Below are 22,214 nucleotides of genomic sequence, written 5' to 3' on the forward strand. Positions count from 1 at the left end.
AAACTTGAAGTCCAAAGAGCTTCCATTTTATGTGACCTCGCATTCCTACGTAACTGACGAGATCAAAATCTAATCCCCACATGTTTCCAACTGAAATTCCACTCCAACTCTGCAGCCACCAAACGGATCCTGAAAAGAACAGAATTGGCCCTAATCAGAAATGAACTTCACACAAAACGATTCCTCCTAGACCGAATTAACAAAGATCTCCTCACCACTCCACCTCAAACTCAGCACAAGATCCACCCCGCACTTTGGGAAAAATCCAAACAACTTGCCGTCTGGAGAGCCGAAACACAGACCACCCTCAAGACAGATACACACACCAACAAACTCCGAAGACTACAAGAACGCCAGAAACAAACCCCTCCTCCCTCACAGCCACACATGAAGCAAACAGTGCATAACATCTCAGATAGGATCATCACCAAAGCCGAAACCAATGTCCTTTCCAAAGGATTCAACTTTGCAGTCGCTCCCAAACACATCCCCACTGAAACCATTATATGTGGAGTTGAAACCAGCCTGACCAAAATCAACCCCGATGACGCTAAAAAAATCAGACTCAAAATCACCAACATCCTCTGCACCAGCAAGCCACCCAAAAGCAACTTACCCAAAGAGGAACAGACAGCACTACGTAACCTGAAAGAAGACACCAGCATAATAATCCCCCCCCCCCCCCCCCCCCCCCCCCCCCCCTCCCCCCTACCAGCAGAAAAGGGCAGCCACGGTGGGTATGAAACACATACGACTACCAACCAAAATTAACCAACCTACTCCAAGACTCCAACTACAAACCCCTAAATACAGATCCAACACCTACCTGGAAAAAAACCCCCAGAACTAAGATAAAAGCGCCACCATTAGCGAAGAGATCCAGAAAAGAATCATTCCTAGAGAGAAATCATCCAGATGCCCTAAACTCTATGGTCTCCCCAAGATACACAAAGAAGGAACCCCACTCAGACCTATAGTCAGCTCCATAGGCTCACCTCTACAAAACCTAGCCAAATTTCTCGCCAAACAACTACAGCCCTATGCAGAATCCATCACCTCACACGTAAAAAACTCATTCCAGTGTATAGAGATCATAAAGAAACAAAGCTTACAGCCCAGCGACCTACTAGTGAGCTTCGATGTAATATCCCTCTTCACCCAAGTGCCTATCAAAGAAGCCTTGACAGCTATTCAAAACAAATATAACCCCCCCAAACACATCTTAGATCTGACCAACCACTGCCTATCCAACACATACTTCATCTATAACGGACAAAAATACAAACAAACAGAAGGAGCACCCATGGGATCACCCCTCTCACCTGTCATTGCCAACCTCTACATGGAACACTTTGAAACCCAAGCTCTAGAAAAATCGGATCACAACCCAAAATCTGGCTCAGATTATGTAGACGACACCTCATATAATCTGGGGGAGGCGCCACATGGGAAAGAAAAAATGGACAACTTCCTCACACACCTCAACAGCCTACACCCCAAAATACAGTTCACCATGGAAACAGAAGCTAACAACCAACTTCCCTTCCTGGATGTCTTAGTCTACAAGAAATCCAATGGCTCCCTAGGACACACCATCTACCAGAAGAAAACACACACAAACCGCTATCTGCACGCTCTCTCACACACCACCCAGCACAGATCAACTCCGTAGCCAAGGCACTCATCTCCAGAACAAAATGCTTACCTGATGAACAACACCTAAAAACCGACCTACACCACTCTCACCAATGTACTAACATCCAATGGATTCAATAGAAATAAGATTACAAACCTAATCCAAAAAGAAACCCCCACCAAAATCCAAGACAAAAAACAAGAAAACGGCAAAGCCCTCCTCCCATACATAAAAGGCACCACAGACAGAATCAGTAAGATCCTTCATAAACACAACATCAAAACAGCATCCTGCACAAACAGAAAAATATCCACCATCCTTAGAAACCCCAAAGATAAAATTGAATTAGAAAATCAAGGAGTATACGAAATCCCATGCACCACTTGTCCCACCACATACATTGGACAAACCAACAGAAGAATAAGTGCACGCATTGAAGAACATAAGAACTCAGTCAAAAAAGAGGAACAAACATCTTCCCTGGTCCAACACCTTAAAGCCACAGGACATGAAATTGACTTTAAAAATACCAGAACCATTGCCAAAAGTGAACATTTTAATAACAGAATAATCAGAGAAGCCATCGAGATAGAAAAACGCCCACACCGCATGAACAAGCGAGATGATACCTCCCGCCTACCAGCCATTTGGAAACCTGCCCTTATTGACAAACGACTCCCTAACCCCAAAATCTGAAACCCCTCTGCAACTCAGACTAACCTGAGCACACCCAAACAGAACACTCCCCCAGCCAATCAGAGCACAGCCAAGCCGCTAACCTCAGAACACACCTCCACCCAATCAGAAACACAGCCAAGCTTCCAATCCAATCAGTTTCATACCCTCAATGCAGTTAAAAGAAGAAACCAGCTAAAACCACACATTGCTGCTCAAAGCAAGAAGCTAAAAACACCAGCCTGAAGATGACGAATGTGACTTCGTCGAAACGTTGCCAAGACAATTCCAATTTTACGCGGGAGAAAACCCGAACAACCAAAGACCTATATACAAATACCCGCGAAAACCTCAGAAAACAAATATCGAACCTCTACGGGGAGGAAATCCACCATCTGACCAGGACCTATGAAAAACTTGAAGTCAAAAGAGCTTCCATTTTATGTGGACCTCGCATTCCTACGTAACTGCCGAGATCAAAATCTAATCCACACATGTTTCCAACTGAAATTCCACTCCAACTCTGCAGCCACCAAACGGATCCTGAAAAGAACAGAATTGGCCCTAATCAGAAATGAACTTCACACAAAAAGATTCCTCCTAGAACGAATTAACAAAGATCTCCTCACACTCCACCTCAAACTCAGCAACAAGATCCACCCCGCACTTTGGGACAAATCCAAACAACTCGCCGTCTGGAGAGCCGAAACACAGACCACACTCAAGACAGATACACACACCAACAAACTCCGAAGACTACAAGAACGGCAGAAACAAACCCCTCCTCCCTCACAGCCACACATGAAACAAACAGTGCATAACATATCAGATAGGATCCTCACCAAAGCCGAAACCAATGTCCTTTCCAAAGGATTCAACTTTGCAGTCGCTCCCAAGCACATCCCCACTGAAACCATTATATGTGGAGTTGAAACCAGCCTGACCAAAATCAACCCCGACGACGCTAACAGAATCAGACTCGAAATCACCAACATCCTCTGCACCAGCAAGCCACCAAAAAGCAACTTACCAAAAGAGGAACAGACAGCACTAAGTAACCTGAAAGAAGACACCAGCATAATAATCCTACCAGCAGACAAGGGCAACGCCACGGTGGTTATGAACACATATGACTACCAAACCAAATTAACCAACCTACTCCAAGACTCCACATACAAACCCCTAAATACAGATCCCACCACCTACCTGGAAAAAAAAAACCACCAGAACCAAGATAAAAAGCCTCCCCCATTAGCGAAGAGGATCCAGCAAAGAATCATTCCCAGAGAGAAATCATCCAGATGCCCTAAACTCTATGGTCTCCCCAAGATACACAAAGAAGGAACCCCACTCAGACCTATAGTCAGCTCCATAGGCTCACCTCTACAAAACATAGCCAAATTTCTCGCCAAACAACTACAGCCCTATGCAGAATCCATCACCTCACACGTAAAAAACTCATTCCAGTTTATAGAGATCATAAAGAAACAAAGCTTACAGCCCAGCGACCTACTAGTGAGCTTCGATGTCATATCCCTCTTCACCCAAGTGCCTATCAAAGAAGCCTTGACAGCTATTCAAAACAAATAAAACCCCCCCAAACACATCTTAGATCTGACCAACCACTGCCTATCCAACACATACTTCATCTTATAACGGACAAAAATACAAACAAACAGAAGGAGCACCACATGGATCACCCTCTCACTGTTCATTTACAAACCTCTACATCGAAAAACTTTGAAACCCAAGCTCTAGAAAAATCGGATACAAACCAAACTCTGCTTCAGGATATGTAGACGACACCTTCATAATCTGGCCACATGGGAAAGAAAAACTGGACAACTTCCTCACACACCTCAACAGCCTACACCCCAAAATACAGTTCACCATGGAAACAGAAGCTAACAACCAACTTCCCTTCATGGATGTCTTAGTCTACAAGAAATCCAATGGCTCCCTAGGACACACCATCTACCAGAAGAAAACACACACAAACGCTATCTGCACGCTCTCTCACACCACCACCCAGCACAGATCAACTCTGTAGCCAAGACACTCATCTCCAGAACAAAACGCTTAGCTGACGAACAACACCTAAAACCCGAACTACACACTCTCACCAATGTACTAACATCCAATGGATTCCATAGAAATAAGATTACAAACCTAATCCAAAAAGAAACCCCCACCAAAATCAAAGACAAAGAACAAGAAAACGGCAAAGCCCTCCTCCCATACATAAAAGGCACCACAGACAGAATCAGTAAGATCCTTCATAAACACAACATCAAAAAAGCATTCTGCACAAACAGAAAAATATCCACCATCCTTAGAAACCCCAAAGATAAAATTGAATTAGAAAATCAAGGAGTATACGAAATCCCATGCACCACTTGTCCCACCACATACATCGGACAAACCAACAGAAGAATAAGTGCACGCATTGAAGAACATAAGAACTCAGTCAAAAAAGAGGAACCAACATCTTCCCTGGTCCAACACCTTAAAGCCACAGGACATGAAATTGACTTTAAAAATACCAGAACCATTGCCAAAGTGAACATTTTAATAACAGAATAATCAGAGAAGCCATCGAGATAGAAAAACGCCCACACAGCATGAACAAGCGAGATGATACCTCCCGCCTACCAGCCATTTGGAAACCTGCCCTTATTGACAAACGACTCCCTAACCCCAAAATCTTAAACCCCTCTGCAACTCAGACTAACCTGAGCACAACCAAACAGAACACTCCCCCAGCCAATCAGAGCACAGCCAAGCCCCTAACCATTCAGAACACACCTCCACCCAATCAGAACACAGCCAAGCTCCCATCCAATCAGTTCATACCCTCACTGGCAGTTAAAAGGAAGAAACAGCTAAAACCACACATTGCTGCTCAAAGCAAGAAGCTAAAAACACCAGCCTGAAGATGACGAATGTGACTTCGTCGAAACGTTGCCAAGACACTTCCAATTTTACGCGGGAGAAAACCCGAACAACCAAAGACCTATATACAAATACCCGCGAAAACCTCAGAAAACAAATATTGAACCTCTACGGGGAGGAAATCCACCATCTGACCAGGACCTATGAAAAACTTGAATGTCAAAGAACTTCCATTTTATGTGACTCGCCATTGCCTACGTAACTGCCGAGATCAAAATCTAAATCCCAATATGTTTCACATGAAATTCCACTCCAACTCTGCAGCCACAAACGGATCTGAAAAGAACAGAATTGGCCCTAATCAGAAATGAACTTCACACAAAAAGATTCCTCCTAGACCGAATTAAACAAAGATCTCCTCACACTCCACCTCAAACTTCAGCAACAAGATCCACCCTCACTTTGGGACAATCCCAACAACTCGCCGTTGGAGAGCGAAACACAGACACCCTCAGAAGATACACACACCAACAAAACTCGAAGACTACAGAACGCCAGAAACAAACCCCTCCCTCACTCACAGCCACACATGAAACAAACAGTGCAGAACATTCTCAGATAGGATCCTCACCAAACGCCGAACCAATGTCCTTTCCAAGGATTCAACTTTGCAGTCGCTCCCAAACACATCCCCACTGAAACCATTATATGTGGAGTTGAAACCAGCCTGACCAAAATCAAACCCGATGACGCTAACAAAATCAGACTCAAAATCACCAACATCCTCTGCACCAGCAAGCCACCCAAAAGCAACTTACCCAAAGAGGAACAGACAGCACTACGTAACCTGAAAGAAGACACCAGCATAATAATCATACCAGCAGACAAGGGCAACGCCACGGTGGTTATGAACACATCTGACTACCAAACCAAATTAACCAACCTACTCCAAGACTCCACATACAACCCCCTAAATACAGATCCCACCACCTACCTGGAAAAAACCACCAGAACCAAGATAAAAGCCTCCCCCATTAGCGAAGAGATCCAGCAAAGAATCATTCCCAGAGAGAAATCATCCAGATGCCCTAAACTCTATGGTCTCCCCAAGATACACAAAGAAGGACCCCCACTCAGACCTCTAGTCAGCTCCATAGGCTCACCTCTACAAAACCTAGCAAAATTTCTCGCCAAACAACTACAGCCCTATGCAGAATCCATCACCTCACATGTAAAAAACTCATTCCAGTTTATAGAGATCATAAAGAAACAAAACTTACATCCCAGCGACCTACTAGTGAGCTTCGATGTCATATCCCTCTTCACCCAAGTGCCTATCAAAGAAGCCTTGACAGCTATCCAAAACAAATATAACCCCCCCAAAAACATCTTAGATCTGACCAACCACTGCCTATCCAACACATACTTCATCTATAATGGACAAAAATACAAACAAACAGAAGGAGCACCCATGGGATCACCCTCTCACCTGTCATTGCAAACCTCTACATGGAACACTTTGAAACCCAAGCTCTAGAAAAATCGGATCACAAACCCAAACTCTGGCTCAGATACGTAGACGACACCTTCATAATCTGGCCACAGGGGAAAGAAAAACTGGACAACTTCCTCACACACCTCAACAGCCTACACCCCAAAATACAGTTCACCATGGAAAAAGAAGCTAACAACCAACTTCCCTTCCTGGATGTCTTAGTCTACAAGAAATCCAATGGCTCCCTAGGACACACCATCTACCAGAAGAAAACACACACAAACCGCTATCTGCACGCTCTCTCACACCACCACCCAGCACAGATCAACTCTGTAGCCAAGACACTCATCTCCAGAACAAAACGCTTAGCTGACGAACAACACCTAAAACCCGAACTAAACACTCTCACCAATGTAATAACATCCAATGGATTCCATAGAAATAAGATTACAAACCTAATCCAAAAAGAAACCCCCACCAAAATCCAAGAAAAAGAACAAGAAAACGGCAAAGCCCTCCTCCCATACATAAAAGGCACCACAGACAGAATCAGTAAGATCCTTCATAAACACAACATCAAAACAGCATTCTGCACAAACAGAAAAATATCCACCATCCTTATAAACCCCAAAGATAAAATTGAATTAGAAAATCAAGGAGTATACGAAATCCCATGCACCACTTGTTCCACCACATACATCGGACAAACCAACAGAAGAATAAGTGCACGCATTGAAGAACATAAGAACTCAGTCACAAAAGAGGAACCAACATCTTCCCTGGTCCCAAACAACCTTAAAGCACAGGGACCGAATGACTTTAAAAATACCAGAACACTATTGCCAAAAGTGAACATTTAATAACAGAAATAATCAGAGAAGCCATCGAGATAGAAAAATGCCCCACACAAGCATGAAACAAGCGAGATGATACCTCCCGCCTACCAGCCAGTGGAAACCTGCCCTTATGACCAAAGACTCCCTAACCCCAAAAATTGAAAACCCTCTGCAACTAAGACTACCTGAGCACAACCAAACAGAACACTCCCCAGCCAATCAGAGCACAGCCAAGCCCTAAACCATTCAGAACACAACCTCCACCCAATCAGAACACAGCCAAGCTCCCATCCAATCAGTTCATACCCTCACTGGCAGTTAAAAGGAAGAAACAGCTAAAACCACACATTGCTGCTCAAAGCAAGAAGCTAAAAACACAAGCCTGAAGATGACGAATGTGACTTCGTCGAAACGTTGCCAAGACACTTCCAATTTTACGCGGGAGAAAACCCGAACAACCAAAGAACTATATACAAATACCCGCGAAAACCTCAGAAAACAAATATCGAACCTCTACGGGGAGGAAATCCACCATCTGACCAGGACCTATGAAAAACTTGAAGTCCAAAGAGCTTCCATTTTATGTGACCTCGCATTCCTACGTAACTGCCGAGATCAAAAATCTAATCCCCACATGTTTCCAACTGAAATTCCACTCCAACTCTGCAGCCACCAAACGGATCCTGAAAAGAACAGACTTGGCCCTAATCAGAAATGAACTTCACACAAAAAGATTTCCTCCTAGACGAATTAACAAAGATCTCCCACACTCCAACTCAAACTCAGCAACAAGATTCCACCCCGCGCTTTGGGACAAATCCAAACAACTCGCTGTCTGGAGAGCCAAAACACAGACCACCCTCAAGACAGACACACACACCAACAAACTCCGAAGACTACAAGAACGCCAGAAACAAACCCCTCCTCCCTCACAGCCACACATGAAACAAACAGTGCATAACATCTCAGATAGGATCCTAACCAAAGCCGAAACCAATGTCCTTTCCAAAGGATTCAACTTTGCAGTCGCTCCCAAACACATCCCCACTGAAACCATTATATGTGAAGTTGAAACCAGCCTGACCAAAATCAAACCCGATGACGCTAACAAAATCAGACTCAAAATCACCAACATCCTCTGCACCAGCAAGCCACCCAAAAGCAACTTACCCAAAGAGGAACAGACAGCACTACGTAACCTGAAAGAAGACACCAGCATAATAATCCTACCAGCAGCCAAGGGCAACGCCACGGTGGTTATGAACACATCTGACTACCAAACCAAATTAACCAACCTACTCCAAGACTCCACATCCAAACCCCTAAATACAGATCCCACCACCTACCTGGAAAAAACCACCAGAACCAAGATAAAAGCCTCCCCCATTAGCGAAGAGATCCAGCAAAGAATCATTCCCAGCGAGAAATCATCCAGATGCCCTAAACTCTATGGTCTCCCCAAGATACACAAAGAAGGAACCCCACTCAGACCTATAGTCAGCTCCATAGGCTCACCTCTACAAAACCTAGCCAAATTTCTCGCCAAACAACTACAGCCCTATGCAGAATCCATCACCTCACACGTAAAAAACTCATTCCAGTTTATAGAGATCATAAAGAAACAAAACTTACAGCCCAGCGACCTACTAGTGAGCTTCGATGTCATATCCCTCTTCACCCAAGTGCCTATCAAAGAAGCCTTGACAGCTATTCAAAACAAATATAACCCCCCCAAAACATCTTAGATCTGACCAACCACTGCCTATCCAACACATACTTCATCTATAAGGACAAAAATACAAACAAACAGAAGGAGCACCCATGGGATCACCCCTTCTCACCTGTCATTGCCAACCTCTACATGGAACACTTTGAAACCCAAGCTCTAGAAAAATCGGATCACAAACCCAAACTCTGGCTCAGATACGTAGATGACACCTTCATAATCTGGCCACATGGGAAAGAAAAACTGGACAACTTCCTCACACACCTCAACAGCCTACACCCCAAAATACAGTTCACCATGGAAACAGAAGCTAACAACCAACTTCCCTTCCTGGATGTCTTAGTCTACAAGAAATCCAATGGCTCCCTAGGACACACCATCTACCAGAAGAAAACACACACAAACCGCTATCTGCACGCTCTCTCACACCACCACCCAGCACAGATCAACTCTGTAGCCAAGACACTCATCTCCAGAACAAAACGCTTAGCTGACGAACAACACCTAAAACCCGAACTACACACTCTCACCAATGTACTAACATCCAATGGATTCCATAGAAATAAGATTACAAACCTAATCCAAAAAGAAACCCCCACTAAAATCCAAGACAAAGAACAAGAAAACGGCAAAGCCCTCCTCCCATACATAAAAAGCACCACAGACAGAATCAGTAAGATCCTCCATAAACACAACATCAAAACAGCATTCTGCACAAACAGAAAAATATCCACCATCCTTAGAAACCCCAAAGATAAAATTGAATTAGAAAATCAAGGAGTATACGAAATCCCATGCACCACTTGTCCCACCACATACATCGGACAAACCAACAGAAGAATAAGTGCACGCATTGAAGAACATAAGAACTCAGTCAAAAAAGAGGAACCAACATCTTCCCTGGTCCAACACCTTAAAGCCACAGGACACGAAAAATTGACTTTAAAAATACCAGAACCATTGCCAAAAGTGAACATTTTAATAACAGAATAATCAGAGAAGCCATCGAGATAGAAAAACGCCCACACAGCATGAACAAGCGAGATGATACCTCCCGCCTACCAGCCATTTGGAAACCTGCCCTTATTGACAAACGACTCCCTAACCCCAAAATCTTAAACCCCTCTGCAACTCAGACTAACCTGAGCACAACCAAACAGAACACTCCCCCAGCCAATCAGAGCACAGCCAAGCCCCTAACCATTCAGAACACACCTCCACCCAATCAGAACACAGCCAAGCTCCCACCCAATCAGTTCATACCCTCACTGGCAGTTAAAAGGAAGAAACAGCTAAAACCACACATTGCTGCTCAAAGCAAGAAGCTAAAAACACCAGCCTGAAGATGACGAATGTGACTTCGTCGAAACGTTGCCAAGACACTTCCAATTTTACGCGGGAGAAAACCCGAACAACCAAAGACCTATATACAAATACCCGCGAAAACCTCAGAAAACAAATATCGAACCTCTACGGGGAGGAAATCCACCATCTGACAGGACCTATGAAAAACTTGAAGTCCAAAGAGCTTCCATTTTATGTGACCTCGCATTCCTACGTAACTGCCGAGATCAAAATCTAATCCCCACATGTTTCCAACTGAAATTCCACTCCAACTCTGCAGCCACCAAACGGATCCTGAAAAGAACAGAATTGGCCCTAATCAGAAATGAACTTCACACAAAAAGATTCCTCCTAGACCGAATTAACAAAGATCTCCTCACACTCCACCTCAAACTCAGCAACAAGATCCACCCCGCACTTTGGGACAAATCCAAACAACTCGCCGTCTGGAGAGCCGAAACACAGACCACCCTCAAGACAGATACACACACCAACAAACTCCGAAGACTACAAGAACGCCAGAAACAAACCCCTCCTCCTCACAGCCACACATGAAACAAACAGTGCATAACATCTCAGATAGGATCCTCACCAAAGCCGAAACCAATGTCCTTTCCAAAGGATTCAACTTTGCAGTCGCTCCCAAACACATCCCCACTGAAACCATTATATGTGAAGTTGAAACCAGCCTGACCAAAATCAACCCCGACGACGCTAACAGAATCAGACTCAAAATCACCAACATCCTCTGCACCAGCAAGCCACCCAAAAGCAACTTACCCAAAGAGGAACAGACAGCACTACGTAACCTGAAAGAAGACACCAGCATAATAATCCTACCAGCAGACAAGGGCAACGCCACGGTGGTTATGAACACATCTGACTACCAAACCAAATTAACCAACCTACTCCAAGACTCCACATACAAACCCCTAAATACAGATCCCACCACCTACCTGGAAAAAACCACCAGATCCAAAATAAAAGCCTCCCCCATTAGCGAAGAGATCCAGCAAAGAATCATTCCCAGAGAGAAATCATCCAGATGCCCCAAACTCTATGGTCTCCCCAAGATACACAAAGAAGGAACCCCACTCAGACCTATAGTCAGCTCCATAGGCTCACCTCTACAAAACCTAGCCAAATTTCTCGCCAAACAACTACAGCCCTATGCAGAATCCATCACCTCACACGTAAAAAACTCATTCCAGTTTATAGAGATCATAAAGAAACAAAGCTTACAGCCCCAGCGACCTACTAGTGAGCTTCGATGTCATATCCCTCTTCACCCAAGTGCCTATCAAAGAAGCCTTGACAGCTATTCAAAACAAATATAACCCCCCAAACACATCTTAGATCTGACCAACCACTGCCTATCCAACACATACTTCATCTATAACGGACAAAATACAAACAAACAGAAGGAGCACCCATGGGATCACCCCTCTCACCTGTCATTGCAACCTCTACATGGAACACTTTGAAACCCAAGCTCTAGAAAAATCGGATCACAAACCCAAACTCTGGCTCAGATATGTAGACGACACCTTCATAATCTGGCCACATGGGAAAGAAAAACTGGACAACTTCCTCACACACCTCAACAGCCTACACCCCAAAATACAGTTCACCATGGAAACAGAAGCTAACAACCAACTTCCCTTCCTGGATGTCTTAGTCTACAAGAAATCCAATGGCTCCCTAGGACACACCATCTACCAGAAGAAAACACACACAAACCGCTATCTGCACGCTCTCTCACACCACCACCCAGCACAGATCAACTCTGTAGCCAAGACACTCATCTCCAGAACAAAACGCTTAGCTGACGAACAACACCTAAAACCCGAACTACACACTCTCACCAATGTACTAACATCCAATGGATTCCATAGAAATAAGATTACAAACCTAATCCAAAAAGAAACCCCCACCAAAATCCAAGACAAAGAACAAGAAAACGGCAAAGCCCTCCTCCCATACATAAAAGGCACCACAGACAGAATCAGTAAGATCCTTCATAAACACAACATCAAAACAGCATTCTGCACAAACAGAAAAATATCCACCATCCTTAGAAACCCCAAAGATAAAATTGAATTAGAAAATCAAGGAGTATACGAAATCCCATGCACCACTTGTCCCACCACATACATCGGACAAACCAACAGAAGAATAAGTGCACGCATTGAAGAACATAAGAACTCAGTCAAAAAAGAGGAACCAACATCTTCCCTGGTCCAACACCTTAAAGCCACAGGACACGAAATTGACTTTAAAAATACCAGAACCATTGCCAAAAGTGAACATTTTAATAACAGAATAATCAGAGAAGCCATCGAGATAGAAAAACGCCCACACAGCATGAACAAGCGAGATGATACCTCCCGCCTACCAGCCATTTGGAAACCTGCCCTTATTGACAAACGACTCCCTAACCCCAAAATCTTAAACCCCTCTGCAACTCAGACTAACCTGAGCACAACCAAACAGAACACTCCCCCAGCCAATCAGAGCACAGCCAAGCCCCTAACCATTCAGAACACACCTCCACCCAATCAGAACACAGCCAAGCTCCCATCCAATCAGTTCATACCCTCACTGGCAGTTAAAAGGAAGAAACAGCTAAAACCACACATTGCTGCTCAAAGCAAGAAGCTAAAAACACCAGCCTGAAGATGACGAATGTGACTTCGTCGAAACGTTGCCAAGACACTTCCAATTTTACGCGGGAGAAAACCCGAACAACCAAAGACCTATATATATATATATATATATATATATATTATATATATAGATATATATATATATATATATAATATATATATATATATATATATGTTTTCTGAGGTTTTCGTGGGTATTTGTATGTAGGTCTTTGGTTGTTCGGGTTTTCTCCCACGTAAAATTGGAAGTGTCTTGGCGACGTTTCGACGAAGTCCCATTTGGTTTCCCATTTGGAAACCCGCCCTCATTGACAAACGACTCCCTAACACAAAAAATGATACCAGACCCACACTCACAAAAACCACACAGGAGGTCACCACCAAACATCCACGCAAAAAACAAACCCAAAGCCACACTGACTATGAGGCACGACCACAAACCAGAAGCCAGACCACAGCTGCATCATTAGCCACTTTAAACCCCCCCAATCCATACATGAAGCAAACTGACACCCTCCATGAAGAGGAAGCACGACCACGAACGCGAAGCCAAGGAATGGCAGGGCAGCCCAAATCTTGAATCCCTCTGCAACTCAGACTAACCTGAGCACAACCAAACAGAACACTCCCCCAGCCAATCAGAGCACAGCCAACCCCCCAGCCAATCAGAGCACAGCCAACCCCCCAGCCAATCAGAGCACAGCCACGCCCCTAACCAATCAGAACACACCTCCACCCAATCAGAACACAGCCAAGCTCCCACCCAATCAGTTCATACCCCCACTGGCAGTTAAAAGGAAGAAACAGCTAAGACCACACATTGCTGCTCGAGGCACGAAGCTGAAAGCACCAGCCTGAAGATGACGAATGGGACTTCGTCGAAACGTCGCCAAGACACTTCCAATTTTACGTGGGAGAAAACCCGAACAACCAAAGACCTACACACACACAAATATATATATATATATATATATATATATATATATATATATATATATATATATATATATATATATATATATATATATTTACATTGCCCCCAACAATCTGGGTCCTCATTTTACCTACCCCGGAAGGATGGAAGGCTGAGTCAACCTTGAGCCGGTGACCTGCTGAACAGTCAGCTAAAGTGGCCTGCAGTACTGCACTCTAACTGCTGCGCCACCTCGGCTTGAAAAGGACACCTGAAAAAGAGAGAGAATGCTTTCCTGTCTATCTCTAGGTCTGGCCTTTTCCTGCAAAAAATACCACACAAGCAGATGTTTATACCTGTTAAATATTTTATAGCTAAATGGAGCCCCCCAAAATGAGGGGCACAGGGGACACAGTTATAATACAGCTACATAATTTGCAGATCAGCAAGGTTCATTTTAATTATATTTGACTCCAGATTTGCATCACAATATTTCTTTGTTAGTGGCTACTCCCCAACCTAAGACAGGTATTAAGAGAATGAAGTAAGGAGGTTAAAATCTTATTAACAGCCTCCAAGATGATATTCAATTCTCTGGTAGTTTTTGTAAGGAGATCTGGGAAGAGCCAGCAATTTCCTGGAGCTGAGAAAATAGAAGACTTTTTTAAGAAGTACAAATAAAATAGTTTAATTACAGATGTGACAGAATAATTTCCAAGATTTATCAGCTGTTTCTTTCAATATCTATTTTTTCTTCTTTTGTTGTTTCTGAGGTTATTTTTTTAGCATCCTCACCCCCTCACCCCTTTCTTAAACAACTGATGTTTCTCAAAGAAAATTTCACCCCAGATGCTTCTTCACCTTGTTGCAGTCCAGCCTCCAAGTGCCAACCAGCCAGTTCAGTGATGCCATCCAATGTGGATATACGAAAAAAATGTCTATGGAGATTCTCAGTCATTCAGGTCATAGTTATCCTAAAGGTGCTTTTTCATGAGGCAACTGGACTTTCTTGATTTTTTTTCAAGATATTTTGCTTCTTATCCAAAAAAATTATTGTATGAGCTGAAGAAGCTTCTTGGATGAGAAACGAAACATCTTCAAAAAAAAAAAAAAAAAACAAGAACAAGAAAGTCCAGTTGTCTCATGAAAAAGCATCTTTGAGATTTGAAAAAATAGTATGTCACTCTGCACCCGCATTTATTGTGGCTAGATGTCTGGCTCAACAGCACAGCCACAGACCCCCACCAGAAATTCCCAGCATGCTGGGAATCTGGCTTCTGGGCTTTTGCGCTGTGGAGAGTCACCATCCAGTGAGCGGCTGCCCCATCAGTGCCAAGAAGACACACCTCACTTTGGCACCTTCGGTCAGGATGTCTGGCCCATACTCCTGCATGTAGGTTAGAAGGTGAGCCAGGAAAAATCCCAGTTGCTGGGAGTCCCCATTGAATCACACACCCAGCGGTGGGGCTTTCCTTCTTTGTGGGCCTGTGGCTCTGTCACCCTCCTGGTGCAGTGGCTCTGGTGGGACCCCTCTGCATTGGCCCAGCAGTTGCTGCTGCCCCAGCAAGGGTTGCTGAGACTCCTGCCAGTGTGTCTAATGGGGAGGCTCTCCTGCCATCTCCTCCTCTCAGGTTTGGCGAGCATCCCCAGAGGTCATCCTGGTTAGGGTCTCACACGCTTTGAGGCTTTGAAATGCTCCCATCGTGGTGTGCATGGCTTGATCGACTTCACCACCTTCCTCTCCATATCCAACCTCTTCCAGTTCCACTTGCCATTCTCATCATCAGCTGCCTCAGATGAGGGTCACTCCTTTAGTCCTTCCTTCCCAGTCATCTTTCTTTCCAACATCAATGGACCACCTCGGCTTCGATGAATCTCTCAGGCTGGTGACCTCTTCCGTTCATTCCGAGAGGTCCACTCCAAGGTTAGCCTTGGCAGAGGCTTCCCCACAGCATTCAGCTTCTTCTTGGTCACTGCCTTGTGGCCGAAATTCCTTGCACGGTCCCCATGGTAGAGGTACAGTAGGTGCCTCTCTGGGTTGACCACTATTGCAGATTCAACTTAATGTCCAACTGTCCCCCTCAGGAAAGTACGACTCCTGAGGTGGTTAATCAAAAGAACTTTTACTGAAAAGACAGTGGCTGCAGTAAAGCCAAGTGGAATCTAACATTCCCGCACAAAGCACAAAGTTATTCCTCCCACTTGAAAAGTCCACCCAGCCCCCTTGAACAGTCCACTACAAGGATGTTTGGAGAGTGCTGAGGTACAAAATAGATAACAGGTCATCCTCAGGGCGCAGCAACCTTGGAGTCAGACTGGAACTGACTGGGAGAAAGTTCATCCCAACTCTGAAGATGATCCCCCTCCTTAATTCCCATGCAGTTACTGCAAAAGCATGCAAAGAATGTTCCCCCCTCCACAAGAATGGCAGGGCACCCCAAAAGGGGACCTGACAAAGGCTCAGAATAAACAAAAACTTGCAAGAAAAGTCAAAGATAATTAAAAAAAAATTCTTTCAACATATAAATAACAAGAAAAAAGTCAAGGAAACAGTAGGTCCACTTAAGAGAGAAGATGGCAAGGAAGTAATTTTTAACTGGCTGACAAACCATACTCAATGAGTAGTCCTCAACAGCACTACATCCACACAAAGGGAAGCAAGCAGTGGGGTACCACAAGGTTCTGTCTTAGGCCCAGCACTCTTCAATATCTTCATAAATGACTTAGATGAGGGAGTAGAAGGGAAACTCATCGAATTTGTGGATGACACTAAACTGGCAGGAATAGCCAACACCCCAGAAGATGAGCTCAGGATCCAAAAAGATCTTGACAGACTTGAACAATGGGCCCTATCCAACAAAATGATATTTAATGTGCAGAAAAGCCAGGTTTTACATTTAGGCAGGAAAAACCGAAGGTTCAAGTACAGATTATGCAAAAACTGGCTCAAAAACCGTAACTGTGAGAGGGACCTTGGAGTCCCAGTGGACGATCACTTGACTTATGAGCCAGCAGTACGCGGCAGCACCCAAAAATGCTAATGCAATCCTTGATTGTATAAACAGAGGCATAGAATCAAAATATGTGAAGTATTAGTACCATTTTATAAAGCCTTAGTAAGACCACATCTGGAATAATGCGTCCAGTTTTGGTCACCGTGTTACGAAAAAGATGTTGAGACTTTGGAAAAAGTTCAGAGAAGAGCAACTAAAATGATTAGAGGCCTGGAGACTAAAACATATGAAGAACAGTTGCAGGATTTGGGTTTGGCTAGTCTAGAGAAAAGAAGGAATAGGGGTGTCATGATAGCAGTATTACAGTATTTGAGAGGTTGCCATAAAGAGGAGGGGTCAACATTTACCAAAGCACCAGAGGGCAGAACAAAAAACCATGGATGGAAACTAATCAAGGAGAGAAGCAACTTGGAACTAAGGAGAATCTTGCTAACAGTGAGGACAATTAACCAGTGGAACAGCTGGCCTCCAGAAGTTGTAGGTCAGGGGTGTCAAACTGCGGGCTGGATGCGTCATGGCCCATCCCATTGCCGGCAATGGCAAAAAAGTCACGATTCACCGCGACACATCACATGATGTTGCAAGTTTGACACCCCTGTTGTAGGTGCTTCATCACTGGAGATTTTTAAGAAGAGACTGGATGGTCACTTGTCTGAAATGGTATAGGGGCTCCTGCTTTGAGCAGGGGGATGGACCGGTACCGGGCCGCAGCATGCCAGCATCCGGTCCACAGAAACAAGCAAAGCCCCATCCGTGGGATGCGGGCAGCACACAAAACCACGCACCCTCCAGTCTGTGGAAAAACCTTTCTCTACGGAACTAGTCCCTGGTACCCAAAAGGTTGATGACCTCTGGACCTCCAAGGTCCCTTCCAGCTCTATTCTGATTGGACTACCTGAACAATAACCTGGAATGGATTTTGCTTTTGCTTTTTCATTTTTTCGGTTGCTTTTCCCTCCCCCCCTAAGTAATTAAATAGTTTTTTTTTCCTTCTTCATTATGTAACTTCTTTCTTTTTAAAAGAATATAGCTATATAATTAAATTACTATTTAGTATGTACAACATTGCAAGTTGTACATATAAATATGTACATTGCTTTTTCAGGAGGCAACTGGACTTTCTTGTTTTTCTTTGAAGACGTTTTGCTTCTCATCCAAGAAGCTTCCACAGCTCTGACCAGATGGTGGGGAATGAAAAGATCTGGTCAGAGCTGAAGAAGCTTCTTGGATGAGAAACAAACATCTTCAAAGAAAAACAAGAAAGTCCAGTTCCCTCCTGAAAAACACCTTTAGGCTAACCATGATCTGGATGACTGAGAATCTCCATAGACATTATAGGTTAATAAAAAAAATTATGTATTTTTTCTCCAATAGTTTTATTAGTTTCCCGATGTTGTTTTAGTGGTTTTTGTGGGGAGGATAATTTCGTCCTTCTGGATGGGCCTCACATGTAGATCAACAGTACCCCCCCCTTTGGCCCCCCTTTGTCGCCAGTTGGCTGGATCAATAATTCTGGACCCAAAGAAAAAAAATTCCAGCTAGCTAGCCCATCTAGTCTGTATCTGTCAGATGTCTGGTCCTTCTTATATCCAAGTCAGTATGACCATAAAGAAGTCCAGGGAGAGGATAGGATATTGAGATTCTTACGTTACAGAATATTAATCAAACAGGTGGCCTTTTAGGAGATCGATAGAGCCATGTTAAAAAAAAAAACTTATCAAGAGAGTGGGAGCTTGTAGACAGCTCAAGAGATCTTGCTTCAGCCAACATCTCTCCTAATCCCCATTGATCTGCCTTTTTAAATTGTTTTCTTTGTTTGTGTGGAAGACTGGAAGACTGGTATTTACTTGGAAAACATTAATTTTCTAGGAGATTGATATTCGATGAAAGAGAGTATTTGTGGCTCAGGGTTGAACTGTGGGGGGCTTGGTGCTCTCAGTTGTTTTCTTGCAGATGTTTCATGACCTAGCTGGATAACATCATCGGTGCTAGCTTGAGGTCCCACCTGCTGGCTCCACTTGGCAGAATCTCAGTGCCGGTCTCTCTTGCGGGCTAGGTTAGAAAGCGGGTGGGGAGGAGCAGATCCCTAGGCCCAACCAGCCTCTTCACAAAACACTGAAGCTTCCTGGGGACCTCATTCAGCAGCTTAAGGACTTTGGGCTAAGGATATGATGGCAACGACATCTTGAGAATACTGTAGATCAATTAACACATTTAGAAAAGTTCTTTATGAGTTTTGGAAGTTAAATCTGGTCTGTGCCTTATTCCAAGTCAGGAAAGAGATGCAGACAAAGGAAAAATAAGTTCGAGGCAGGAGGTTTCAGTTTGTTGGCCCAGTAACAACATGTAACAACAGTAACAACAGCATGCGTTCTTGGGTGCAGCTGGGAAATTGAGGTTGTGAGTTAGTGAGTTTTTGTATGTTTCTGGGTTCTTTGTTATTGGTATATTGGCATTTGTATGAAAATGTATTCCTTCTATGTTCTTTATATTGGATACAGTATTTTAATTGTTGTTGCGAGATTCTCTTTTGTGGCATGTGGGATCATGACTAGCCTTGAAGGCATAGGGGAAATGTAAATCCTAAGAGTTTTGTTTTCCTGATTTGACCCCAGCCTGCATAATAATTTCAGTTCTTGCTCTATTCTGCTGTCTATTTGGAGATGTTTTTTAGCCAAGTCCGGTTTTGTGAATGAAACTTAGTTTCCTTAAGCTTTGCCTCCAGGCTGTTTTAGTGGAGCTAAAACGAAGACTCAAACTGCAAACCAGTATGAGGAGGGGTGTTCGTTTGTTTTAAAACTCTTAGATAAGAATCCGCTGGGCTCCCTGTTCTAGAGATGGGAGAAAGATTTTCATTACCCCTTTCTGTGCTTTGCATGCAGTGCAACCCTTTTTCTGCAACAGGTCAGCCTCCCATCGGCTTCCGGGATGTCCTCCTCAGTGAGGGCCCTGCAGGCTTTGCCAAGGCCATTCGCCAGCACCAGGGCCTGCTTTTAATGGACACCACCTTCCGAGATGCTCACCAGTCACTGCTGGCCACTCGTGTTCGCACCCACGACCTGAAGAAGATCTCCCCCTTCGTAGCCCAGAACTTCAACAGGCTCTTCAGCATCGAGAACTGGGGAGGTGAGAGAGCGGCCAGGGTCCTCAGGGCCTCCTGGGAAATCTGAGAGCTCCTGTGAGGAGGCTGGTGAGGGAGTTTCCGGCTGCCAGGTTGATGGCTGGCTGAGGTGGGGCTGCCCATGTGAGTTCTGAGTTGGATTTTGCAAACAGGGGCTCACAATAAAGGCAGCAACTCAGATCTGAAGTAAATGGGCAGGTTTATCCTGCCTGCAAATAATCACCACATACAAGTAATAGAACTGTGAGTCTGAAGGAAGACAGCAAGCTTAGAGAAGTATTTTAAATGGTCAAAACAGCAAATCAGAAGAGTAAATAAAAAAACAAAATTATTAGTTCTGTGGTACCAGACCTACCAGTCCCTAATCCTGAGCTACGTGTTTTCTCTACTATTAGAATGTATAGCTGTGCTGACCATCTCCCTGATGGTCCATAATTCCTCACCCAGCAATGTCAGGTAGAACTTAATGGGGAGGGTGCAGAGCACTGACAAACTGCCAGGTGGGGCAAGAGCCAGACCTTTTGCCTGCTACCAACTGCCTGGAGTGGTTTTGGAGAAAGGAGACTCACCACAACTTAATGTCCTCATTTCCAGCCCCCAGAGGGCTACCAACCATCTTCTCGACAACCTTCCCTAAAACCGGTAACTTGGAGACCAACTAAAAATTGTTCCAGTGATGGTTTCTTGAGGAGGGCATGAACCAGCAGTCATCCCTCAAGGATGCATCACTTCCAGGTGGATCCTACCACACATCATCTTGCAATAGTTCTGGTCCAATCATAAGCAACATGGACTTTTAAGTGACCCCATTTACAACTCTAATAATCCTGTCCAGCTCCTCAAGACTAGCAGGTTTTCCAGTCAACTCCATGGGACATTTACAATCAAGGCCCAGCTTGGGACAGATCTCTTCGGAGTGACTTTATCCAACAGATGGATAAAGGAGAGGAGAGACTGGGCCACCTTGAACAAGCTGCCAGACCAGTTATTTACAGATGGAAATGTTTGTTTTGTCGCCCTTATTGCAGTAAAATTGCTATTTATATAATGACCTACATGTGGTCCCTTCATCCTTATTAAATCTGTATCTTCACCATCCTTTCATATTCACCAACTCTACACCACAAGGTCAGATTGTCCATCCAGATCCTTTCCATGTGGATCTGATTCTTTTCTTAGGTCGGTGATATATCTGCAAGACTTGAGGAGAGGCTGTTTTGGAATGAGTGGGCTGCAAATCTCCCTGCTGGGTTGATCCTTGAATTTGGCCACGTTAGGCTCCCCAGCATGGGGATCTGCGGAGTATAGAACTCATGGAATTAAGAGCTTTAAGAAGGGATGGATGTTGCTGGTGGACAAGAGAGTTGAACTTGGCTCCATGGCTCCAACGGAGCCCAGAGCCAGACCACTTGACCAAGGACCGGTCATCAGACTTGCTGCTGTGCCAGCTGAGAACCCTGAGTTTTGGAGTTGCTATTAAAGAAAACACACTCTGCATTCCCTTGTGTATTTTTCTTTCTGACAATCAAGTCTGGGAGTACACTCCCAAGGAGCCCAGCTCCAGGATTTCGGATGAGTGCAGGAGAGCTCTTGCTGATGCTCCTCTCCCGCCCTTCCAGGTGCCACCTTTGATGTTGCCATGCGCTTCCTGTACGAGTGCCCATGGCGCCGGCTGCAGGAGCTGCGTGAGCTCATCCCCAACATCCCATTCCAGATGCTGCTGAGAGGGGCGAATGCGGTGGGCTACACCAACTACCCGGACAACTCCGTCTTCAAGTAGGTGGTGTGCAGCTTCGCTGGGCTGTTTCCAGGTGCCTTCTCATCTTTCTCAGAACTGGCCCTGCCTCTCTGATCTTTATTTTGCGAGTTACACATTTTATGCTCAGAAAGCTAAGC

At 44.4% G+C, this 22,214-nt stretch overlaps 1 protein-coding gene across 8 annotated transcripts in view; it reads left to right on the top strand.

Moving 5' to 3' along the window:
• Nucleotides 1–22,214, top strand: part of PC (pyruvate carboxylase) — a 129,091-nt gene that overhangs the window by 100,817 nt on the left and 6,060 nt on the right. For all 8 annotated transcript variants that reach the window (XM_039319002.1, XM_039318998.1, XM_039319005.1 and 5 more), the window contains 2 exons: nucleotides 20,102–20,323; nucleotides 21,938–22,094. In XM_039319002.1, coding sequence (XP_039174936.1) covers nucleotides 20,102–20,323; nucleotides 21,938–22,094 — 379 coding nt within the window. The remainder of the gene's footprint in view (nucleotides 1–20,101; nucleotides 20,324–21,937; nucleotides 22,095–22,214) is intronic.

Source organism: Crotalus tigris, unplaced genomic scaffold (genome assembly GCF_016545835.1).
Source record: "Crotalus tigris isolate CLP2741 ecotype Arizona unplaced genomic scaffold, ASM1654583v1 scf7180000021817.203328, whole genome shotgun sequence".
NCBI classification, from domain to species: Eukaryota; Metazoa; Chordata; class Lepidosauria; order Squamata; family Viperidae; genus Crotalus; species Crotalus tigris.